Genomic DNA, 12,038 nt, shown 5'->3' on the forward strand with positions numbered 1-12,038 from the left:
GAGAAAAGTATGGCTAATATAGTATGGCCTGCGAGGGCTCTCATGAAATAATACATTTTTCAGATAATAATATTCATTTAAATGTTTTTGGAAAAAAATCGAACAAAAACTTAAACCACACACTTTGTGATATTAAACACATGTATATTTTGTCAGTACAAAAATTTTTATTGAACAAAATCTTTACGGCTGCATAATATAAGTCAGACACCCTAGATTCACGTGCTTGTTCGTGATGGCTGAAATACTTCGCCAGCATAACGGACGTTTCTCCCACCTGAACAGCTACCACTGCCAAACAGACACTCGGGAAAGCGTATGCATAAAGGAGCAACAGTGAATTCTATTTTTCATAGAACGGCTAGAACAGACGCACGTGTTAATTTACCTAAAAAGAAATTGGTAGCACAATTTCAATGCAGCCAGACTTTGAAATGTCAATGCATTTACCTGGGAACATACTATTTCCACACGTAGTCAAAATAAACTATCATTCTTGTTGACCTGGTTGTTTGCAACCAGACCAGTTGTATAAATTCAACTTACGCTCAAAAAATTAATATGTTACTTTGAATAGAAAGTCTGTTGTGAAGAATGTATTCTGCTTTTGTATTAGATTATTCTATTAATATAACACACATAGTCTATTAATTCAACATAACAATTCTATTAGGCTAACGGGATATTATATTAAGTAAGACACAGTATTATGTTGAAATAACGGAATGCATTCTAGCATCACTCAAACTACGGACTTTCTGTTAAAATTAACAGATTAATTTTTTGACAGTATATGCACCTCGCTTTTCAGATAAATTCACTCTGAAATTGCACCTCCCTGTTTCAGAATACCTAACATTTTCAAACAAAATTTTTCAGTTAGGCATATCTACATGTACCAGCTGCAAGTTGGTTTCGTCTTATATAACGGTTTGCTGCGATGAGACACTGTTCCTGTGGAGCTGGCGCAACCTTCCCGACATTCCTCTCTCGGAACTGGCAGAACGAAGCTCACTGAAACAGATGAGTGTGTGAATGAGTGCTTGGGATTTAACGTCGTACTTAACAATTTTTTCAGTCATATGACGACGAAGGAATCCTTAGAGTGCATGTAATGTGCCTCCTTGTTGCAGGACGGATTTCCACCGCTCTTTTATCTAGTGCTGCTTCACTGAGACGCCTTACCAAAGGCAAGTCAGGCGCCCCGCCCGAGCCATTATACTGATACGGGACAACAAGAAAAAACAACAACAAAACAAAAACAAACAAAGCAAAGCGTGTCTTCATTCTTAAGAAGTAGTTTCCGTTGACATTTGCCATTGTCACCAGTACGGATGTGATCCGGCGGAACTACATTTGCTCACGACTTGGCAGTGATCAAAATAATGTGCAAAAGCGATATTCTGGTACACAGAATTACCTCATTATACAGAACGTTTAGTTGGATTGCAGTTATCACACAGTTATTCTGTGTAGTATCTACATGGTACACAGAATTACGTCATTATACAGAACCTTTGGCTGGACTGCATTATCACACAGTTATTCTGTGTAGTATCTACATGGTACACAGAATTACGTCATTATACAGAACCTTTGGCTGGATTGCATTATCACACAGTTATTCTGTGTAGTATCTACATGGTACACAGAATTACGTCATTATACAGAACCTTTGGCTGGATTGCATTATCACACAGTTATTCTGTGTAGTATCTTAATGGTACACAGATTTACGTCATTATACAGAACCTTTGACTGGATTGCATTATCACACAGTTATTCTGTGTAGTATCTACATGGTACACAGAATTACGTCATTATACAGAACCTTTGGCTGGATTGCATTATCACACAGTTATTCTGTGTAGTATCTACATGGTACACAGAATTACGTCATTATACTGAACCTTTGGCTGGATTGCATTATCACACAGTTATTCTGTGTAGTATCTACATGGTACACAGAATTACGTCATTATACAGAACCTTTGGCTGGATTGCATTATCACACAGTTATTCTGTGTAGTATCTACATGGTACACAGAATTACGTCATTATACAGAACCTTTGACTGGATTGCATTATCACACAGTTATTCTGTGTAGTATCTACATGGTACACAGAATTACGTCATTATACAGAACCTTTGACTGGATTGCATTACCACACAGTTATTCTGTGTAGTATCTACATGGTACACAGAATTACGTCATTATACAGAACCTTTGGCTGGATTGCATTATCACACAGTTATTCTGTGTAGTATCTTAATGGTACACAGAATTACGTCATTATACAGAACCTTTGACTGGATTGCATTATCACACAGTTATTCTGTGTAGTATCTAAATGGTACACAGAATTACGTCATTATACAGAACCTTTGACTGGATTGCATTATCACACAGTTATTCTGTGTAGTATCTAAATGGTACACAGAATTACGTCATTATACAGAACCTTTGACTGGATTGCATTATCACACAGTTATTCTGTGTAGTATCTACATGGTACACAGATTTACGTCATTATACAGAACCTTTGGCTGGATTGCATTATCACACAGTTATTCTGTGTAGTATCTACATGGTACACAGAATTACCTCATTATACAGAACCTTTGGCTGGATTGCATTATCACACAGTTATTCTGTGTAGTATCTAAATGGTACACAGAATTACGTCATTATACAGAACCTTTGACTGGATTGCATTATCACACAGTTATTCTGTGTAGTATCTACATGGTACACAGAATTACGTCATTATACAGAACCTTTGGCTGGATTGCATTATCACACAGTTATTCTGTGTAGTATCTACATGGTACACAGAATTACGTCATTATACAGAACCTTTGGCTGGATTGCATTATCACACAGTTATTCTGTGTAGTATCTACATGGTACACAGAATTACCTCATTATACAGAACCTTTGGCTGGATTGCATTATCACACAGTTATTCTGTGTAGTATCTACATGGTACACAGAATTACGTCATTATACTGAACCTTTGGCTGGATTGCATTATCACACAGTTATTCTGTGTAGTATCTAAATGGTACACAGAATTACGTCATTATACAGAACTATCATTAGCATTATCACACATTTTCACCACACGATATCCTGCCGTGGCTCAAGCTGCAGGTTTAGTAACAGTTATTTATTTTATTTGATTGGTGTTTTACGCCATACACAAGAATATTTCACTTATACCGAGGCGGCCAGCATTACGGTGGGAGGGAACCGGACGGAGCCTGGAAGAAACCGACGACCATCCGCAGGCAGCTGCAGACCTTTGCACTTCCGGCCGGAGAGTAAGCCAGCATGAGCTGGACAAACTCACAGCGACTGTATTGGTCCTGAGTCATTACGCTGCTCTAGCGCGCTAACCAGCTGAGTGTTTAGTTATAGTAGGCGAAACATTTCTTTGGATAAAGAGCTAAAGTTTGATCTTAACTCAAGGCGGCCTTTGCCCGTTTTAAGCGCTGGAAGCAATGCTATACCAATGTATTCTAGGTATATCAGGTGTAATTCTAACCATACGTGCCATTGGCTGGCGCATTTGTCTAAAGCATGACAGTAAGGAGCAAGTAAACAATCATTCGTCAAAGGATAACATTTGAAGAGTTAAACAGTTGTACCATGAGCAATCACCTGAAGTGTGACAAACAGGTACTGAGACCCAGGTACATCCACTTATGTATGTAGCATGGTAAAACATTCACGCCATGCTCTCAGTGCTTTTTGATACATGGTTGAGCGCTGATCAAAGTGACTACAATATCTAGTGTAGAGGGATTGCTTTGACTCGGCTGGACGTTGATTCCCATGTAGAGTTGGTTAAATCCGCGAGCACACCGTCATATTTGTTGTATCGAATTCGGTAAGGCAAACGAAAACACGACAAACGTTATATCGACATATCCACTCCGTGTGTGAACGCGACTTGTAAATTAGCGCTTGTCATGTGATATGTATCATACATGACCATGATCCTATGTATAATACATCACCGTGATACCATGACATGTATAATACGTCACCCTGATACCATAGCATGTATGATACATCACGTGATACCATGACATGTATAATAAATCACGTGATACCAAGACGTATAAAACATCCTGATACCATAAAAAGTATAGTACATCACCGTGATACCATGGCATGTATAATACATCACCGTGATACCATGACGTGTAATACATCACGTGATACCATGACATGTATGAAACATCATCCTGAAACCATAAAAAGTATAATACATCACCATGATACCATGACGTATAATACATCACTGGAATACCATGACGTGTAATACATCACCATACACAACACAGAATGAGGGATAGCTATAGATAAATGGGTCGATTTGGTTATGTCACGTTTTTTTCATGCTTACATGGACTGGGAATATAAACGTAACAAGCTAACAAAACATTTGTGGGCGGAATGAGTACGGTATAGCTGTTTATAATTATGTAATATAGTGACGTATCAATTATCTCTACATCCGCAAACTATGGGGTTTATTAGTCAACACAGAAATCGATTTGGCTCCAAATCAAACACAGTTAAACCCTTCATGTTGGGATCTGTATGGTGGTTAAACGATGTAGGCGGTTAACAAGCATCGCCACAGCACCGTGACTTAATAGCCAAGACTCCTGTATAATTCATAATGACAGCGCATTACCATCACATAGCGTAGCAATTATTCCAGACTATAGGCCCCAAGAGTACATAAATCATGCAACAACATAGACCATTGAAGGTATAAAATCTTTACTGTCTCAGACAACGCAAATTATTTAGAGAATTTGCTGAGATTACAGCTAACTGAAATCTCTTCTGTATATGTCGATTTCATTTTCTTTTCATGGAATGCCTTAGGCCATTGTTTTGCCGAGTCACCTGTCGCCAAACAAAAGGCACCATTAACTACTAAACTACTACAGATTAACAACTTCATTTTTTATTACTGTTTTCTTTTGCCACAAGTAGAGGGTGAAGAGTTACAATAAAAGCATAAGTGAATCGACATGGCCTTAGGAGATCTGGGATCAAACCCAGATTGGGTCATAACAAAACCCTTTAAAATGGCTCGTTGCTACATCAGCAGAGGTTAGTCATGAAAGGCCTGGTGTCAGCATCATTTGACTGGGTGGGTAATGCTTCTTCAGTGGCGGCAGCACTTGACATAAAGTCGCCCTGCCACATAGAAGACACGGGATTATGAGTCCTCGTCGTCGTATGAGTGAAGCCGCTGAAATTTTAGAGCGAAGAAACAGGGCTGTTTGGCCCAGTGTCAGTATAATGGGACTGAATAGGGTGTCTGGTGTCTTCGGCATGATACTTTAGTGACAGCAGCACTTTGACGGCATGGACTAGCCCTGCCAGGAAAAGACACAGTATACATGATGTATGTACACACACCTAATGACTCCTCCCGGTCATGTGACTGAAACAAGGGGTGAGTATGACGTTAAACCCAAAGCATGCACATATACATTCATATGACCGAAATATTGTTACGTACATGTACGACGTAAAACCTCAAACATAGATAAATAAATAGACCTTTGCATACATACGTAAATATATACATACATACATACTTTTGTGTGGATGTGACTTAGCTTGCTGAAGTTGAGGGCTGTCATATTACACTTAATGTCATATTACACTTAATGTCATATTACACTTAATGTCATATTACACTTAATGCCATGAAAAACTATTTGCATTCCTTACCTTTCTATCTCAGAACAATCTCACTTAGTCAGTTATATAGTGCAATATTTCATCTAGCTGTCAAAATGTTTTTGGGTTAATTTCTTTGCTGTTTGTAGGCCTTATTACTGAACCCAATGAAAGCTTACGCACTGTAAGATACTTCTTCCGGAAGTATTTTTACGTGCGTTTAATGCACAAATGCTAGTACAAAACATGTTATCAGAATAAATTGTTTTTTGATAACTTCTCAGATGTGAGGGTCGGAGAACGAGGGGTGGGGGTTGGGAGTTGTAGTGTGCGGGGGAACAAATATTGTATGGAGGAAAGACACTTAATGAGGTCTTAATGGAAATCTGCTTCAAAGAAATTATTCATTGCAAGTTTGTCATTTAACATCATAGCTAATTCGAAACAAAGTTAAGTGTTAGTTCTATAATTTGGACTTTAAAACCAAAACTCATGCATCCTGACATTTTATACCTCTTGCACGGCCCGTAAATTCAATATATTCCGCTGAAGTTAAAATACTGTGTAAATACAAAAACAAAGTAATGAAAAAAGCAAATAGCATGTGCTGGTTAAGATATTAGAGACGGCTGGTACGGCTTTGGGACATGATGTCGCCGAGTATTTATGACAGACGTGTTTATCACGCCTAAATTACCCTAACATTTTACTGCGGGGTTGTAATCCGTGTATTGCGTCTGGCCCAAATCCTGTTTTTAAAGGAAAGGGCTTTTCTGTTGTAACATGTACAGATACAGGTTAAGACGGATTAGGCATGCCAATCTGTCAGATTTGTCTGTCAGATTTACCTTGTTGAAAACCTGCCAAAACACAGATTATCACTGCATTGGATTTGGGTGTTAAAAAGAGATTTGTGTACTAGCCGTTAACCATAATGGACGTCCCCAAGACAACATTAAATACAAATCACCTAAGAGGAATTAAGAAAGTATATAAGAAAAACATATTTTTCAAATCAAAGAAATCTCAAAATATAGCTAAAGATCTTCTCCTAGACTACTTAATTCGAAAAAAATGCCAGATTTATATATTAGGCTTAAGGTCTCCTTAATTTCGGTTGTATGTAACCAAACAATCCGGCTGTATATAACCAAACAATCCGGGTTTACGTAAATAAACAATCCGGGTGTATGTAACCAAACAATCCGGCTGTATATAACCAAACAATCCGGCTGTATATAACCAAACAATCCGGCTGTATATAACCAAACAATCCGGGTTTATGTAACTAAACAATTCGGGTGTATGTGACCAAACAATCCGGTTTTACGTAACCAAACAATTCGGGTGTATGTAACCAAACAATTCGTCTTTAAGTAACCAAACAATTCGGGTGTATGTGACCAAGCAATCCGGTTTTATGTAACCAAACAATTCGGGTGTATGTGACCAAACAATCCTTTTTTATGTAACCAAACAATTCGGCTTTAAGGAACCAAACAATTAGGGTCTATGCATCCAAACAAACAAAACGGATAAGGCGGGTTTTGAATTCAGATTGGTAATGTTTGCTCTGAGAACTTCACACCGACTATTTTTCTCAATGTTGGCAACCTTTTCCATTGTATTTATCTTGCGTGTAATGCTAGGGAGGGGGCCTCCGTGACCGAGGTGATTAGCACGTTAGTGCGGCGCAATGACTCAGAGTCTCTCACCACTGCGGTCAATGTGATCTCTTCCTGGCTTCCTCTCCGGCCGTAGGTGGGAAAGCTTGACAGCAACCTGTGGATGGTCGTGGGTTTCCCCCGGGCTTTGCCCGGTTTCCCCTCACCATAATGCTGACCTCCGTCGTGAAAATGAAATACAAGTGAAAAGCACCAATCAAATAAATACATCAGTGATAGAGAGATATCAGGTGGTGTTATTTATATTTTGAATTTTCTTTGAAATCAAAGCCTTGACGACTTAAGGTTGAAGATACATTGCGAAATCCGCAAAGACATACTCGTGTAAGATGCCAATATCAGTATTTTCATTTGCGGTTTGTTGACAAGAGCCTATTGGGCGATTGACCCAAATGTCTGGCCAGTAATGTCAATCAAGTAAGCTGCACAAATGACCGCACGGCTAGAACTATTTTAGTGGTCAGTTGCAGTGGCCTGTGTTTTCCTGAATCGTTCAGGAGCAAACAACAAATCTCTTTCTTGTCTGTGTAGAGGGACGGACATATACAGCATATCACTAAAGTAGAATTTGACAGGTTTGGTTGCGGCCCATTCCGCTGATAGTTTAATTGGTAATTTGAGCTGAGAAAATATCTGTATAACGTGACAGTTTTAACTCGACTTTATATGCAGGCTGATGAAAAAACTGTTCCAAATCAACCAAGGCATTTCTAAGGCTAATTTGTGCAGAATGACAAAAAATGATGAAATGTTTCTAGAAAATGGAGGTAAATTAAATTCCTCATATTTTGTCCATTATTTCTGTATTCAAGGCTCAACTTATACAAATTATAGTAAAAACAAAATGAGTTTTTAACGACAAAAAGAAATGACTGGGAGAATTAAGAGAACGTATCAGACGGCCAAGCAAAAAGACACCCTCAATAATAAAGCCCGTATCTTCTCGTAGGCCACGAAAAACATGCGATGGCAAACTTTTCTCATTTTCATTTTTGTTGTTGTTGTAAAGACTATCTTTAAATTAAACTTTTATATCATGTCCAAAGCTCATGATCGAACTAGACGTGAACCTGAATTCTGTTCCTGAGATTCTTATGTAAGGCAAAACATACTACATAATACGTTCAACACATAATAAACCTCCACGCCTTCTAGTGGTAGAAGGGTGGACTCCAAACCCAAAGATCTCTAGTTCAAATCCTCAGCTAGTAAACCCCTTCACGACAGCAGAGAGTGTGAACCCAGAGTAGCGACGACAGTGTGGTAGTTGGCAAATAGCTACATGTAACTGGTGAAATACACGCACTTGACCTTGGCTTAAGCAGAATCAGGTAAACAACGGTGAAGTGATTGCAAATTATCAGACGTCACTGTTGTGGAAATACTTAAAATGCTGAGTTGTCATCGCCTTTAATAAAGAACCACACGAAAACTGTGGGGGATGTTCAATACACCAGCAGAATCACGGCCAGTTTATCCAAGAATACAACACAGCGTCAATATTAAAACCAGAACAGTGACATAGAACATGGCACATTCCAATCATAATACATGAAACATAGTATAGAGCAAATGCTCGATGGGAAACTGTTTTGTCAGATGACTGTGACTTAACATCCCTCACCGTCAGATGTATCTTGACACTGAAATGCTAATTAATTTGTTTATGCTTCTGGATAAAGGAGCCGGTATTTAACCACTTGTACATGTTAGTTTTTTCTGGCCATCACTTAACTTATTGTCGTGTGTGCTTATCTTGCATTGGTTACTAAATCAGATTGACACATTCATTGAAGTCAGCTATTCCAACAACTCTCTACATACTGGGTGTTCGGTTCACTTTGTTACACAAACCCGAGACCCGAACAAAACTGGATTATTTCAAATTTACTTTATGATAGCCTGTTGTAGATAGAACCTGCGATTTTATCGGATGTAGTTTGGCTAGTATTGAAATAATTTTATTTATAACGCAGCACGTTTTTTTTTTAACGCAATTGTTGCGAAAATGTTAGAATACATAGAGAAAGTACATAAGCAACTTCGAACTTAACTGAAGTGTCTCAGAAATCAAAAGCACAATTTGCGAAAATATTAAAATTTTTATGGAGGGAACATATAACTACGAACTACACCAAGTGGAACCAATATCATTTTGAGGGGTTTCGACCAAAACATACAAAATTTGTGCTTTATGAAAACTATTGTTGACACTGCACGAGTCTGCATATTAAGTATATATGTACAGCATCCCCCCATCTCCTGCCACATGGGCTTTGGTGAAATGCTTATCGTGACGGGCAGCTACACACGACATGGGCGTACTTGAAATCTTTTTAAAAAATTTTATCAGTTGATAGTTTAGGTTAAGAAAAGCTTGAAATAATATGTGCATAAATTTATGTCTATTGTGCATTGTGTCAGAAGTACGGTATTCGTTTTATGAATGACTAAACTGTTATGATGCTATCTACATCTTACTAATATAATGGTCTGCATTGAAGTACACGCCATAAAGTTCTGCAATCAAAAGATAAACCCGTAGATCTGTGGAGAATGCAAACCCCTTATAATATACGGGTTCTATCCTCAACATACGGGGAAGCAGATTTGGAATACTGTGACAAGGATCTGCATCATTTCAGTCCTAATTAAGACCTAAAGTATTTGCTTTGTTTTGAAAACAAATGCTGATCTGAGTCACATGTCTACATGTATGTGTTTCCAAATGCTACACTTTTAATCAGTGTCTGTATGTCTCTAAGTTGTGCATAATTTGATATGTATTGATAGTAAAAGAGTGTAAACAGTAGAAAGTAGTTCTGTACCTGTGCGAACAACCAATCAACTTCCAGAAAGCCTGGCGGAAACGGTTTCCTCGGGCCACATAAATGTAAAAGTTGGTAGTGTAATTCAGGTACTGTATTAGGTAAACAATACTCCAGGCCAAGTCCATCCGGGCTTTCACCAGTGGATCTTTTTGTTTTAACTCGAGAAATGTGTCCACGATGAAGTAAACGGAGATAGGCAGAGTTGTGAAGAGAAACATAATGTTAGCCGCCAGGAGCATCCTTGTCAGGCTACTGATGTGACCATGGTGTGTTGGTTGCGACTGTTGAGACGACCGCGTCAGCATAGTTTGCTGCTTCACACTTTGTCGGAGTTCCAGCGTTATTGAGACGTTGCATGTAGCCATTATTGCTGCAGGAATGGCGGACAAGAGACAAAAGTCAACCCAAACAAACACATTCTCGTCAAAATAATACAGGAAACCATCGTCTGGGAACGATCCACAGGACCCGTCCTGAACATGCTGGGTGAATATCAAATATCCGTCAACAAAGAACAAAAGAACCACTATGATGGTTGCCGAGTACCTGGAACGCTTAACAGTAACTATGGACGAGGACTTTAATGGCAATTTAATAATCACGAACCTCTCGATGGAAACCGCCACCAGAATCCAGGAAGATGTATGCATTGAAAAATAGGTCAAGAACATCAAAATTTTACATCCCGCGTTCGACTGGGCTCTAAGGTTGATTTCAAACGTCTCCAGTATCCAGTAGTATGGTAAACCTACCAGTAAAACCACAGTGTCTGACAGAGCCAACAAGAAGAAGTAAAGCAAAGTCGACTTTTTCTGGAACTGCATGGTCTTGAGGACAAGGAACACACATGCGTTTCCAAGCAGCCCTATAATCAGAAATATAGGCGCCAGGTATTGCCAGAGCTGTTTGGACAATCGGTCTTGAAGGAATGCTTCTGGTGTGAGGTTTTGGAAGCCGCTGTAGGAAGAGCTATTGTTCATGATGTTGTATCAAACAGCGAGAAAACTTCTACATCCTCCTGAATAGTCCCCCCATGGGATTGCATAAATCCTAATAGGTCTACTTATTTTGTCAGTGTTTTCTCCAAATGTGTGGGAAGTTGAGAACGGTGCCAGACTGAGAGTGACTTCACCTACACAGGAGCATGACGTACAGTCACGAGTAGGCAGCAAGAACAATTTCTACAAGTGGACGAAATGTCCACTTCACCGGTACCAGCGTCTTCTGAAATTACAAACGGCGGCTCTTTGTCATTAATAAATTTAAAACTAGTTCAATTTCACTCAGTTGTAATACTAATTACGCTGAAATAGTACTAATGCATATAACTATAAGGAAAAGCATCTCCACTGTCTTACTTACGTCTGAGTGTAAGCTATACCACCGCACTTTGTGAATGTTCCCAGAGCAGATAATGCATGTGACTGTGCGGGACACTTGTACAAAAGTTTAGCGGAGGTCAGCCGAATTCTCACGTGGTTATTTCTGAACTAGGAAGTGCAGCTAGGAAATAATCCGTTCTAATCTTTGCGCAACTCTCCTCGTTATCTTCAACATTTGTCATGTCACTTCATACCCTGGCGACTGTCTATGAGCTGTGTGCAGAAACAATGACAGAGGTTATCTGCAGACAGTCCTATATTACATTTTTGTACGCAGTCTGTATAGCCACCAAGTATCACACAGCTAACGAGAGCTGTCTAAAGCGTGTCAGATGTTAGATCGAATATAGATTGAATAGATTGCGTGATGTAGGAGGTGGCCTATGAAACACTTTACTACAGATTGAGTTTGCTTTGATTTAT

General features: G+C 39.0%; 1 protein-coding gene across 1 annotated transcript; it reads right to left on the bottom strand.

The window, feature by feature from the left end:
* LOC135473950 (neuromedin-U receptor 1-like) lies at positions 1–11,713 on the bottom strand. The gene is made up of 3 exons (XM_064753909.1): positions 11,596–11,713; positions 10,231–11,457; positions 1–1,014 (listed from the first exon to the last, which is right to left on the bottom strand). Exons 2-3 carry the CDS (start codon positions 11,211–11,213, stop codon positions 921–923), a joined length of 1,077 nt encoding a protein of 358 aa, XP_064609979.1. The 5' UTR covers positions 11,214–11,457; positions 11,596–11,713; the 3' UTR covers positions 1–920.
* Between the last annotated feature and the right edge of the window lie 325 nt (positions 11,714–12,038).

Source organism: Liolophura sinensis, chromosome 8 (genome assembly GCF_032854445.1).
Source record: "Liolophura sinensis isolate JHLJ2023 chromosome 8, CUHK_Ljap_v2, whole genome shotgun sequence".
Lineage (NCBI taxonomy): Eukaryota > Metazoa > Mollusca > Polyplacophora > Chitonida > Chitonidae > Liolophura > Liolophura sinensis.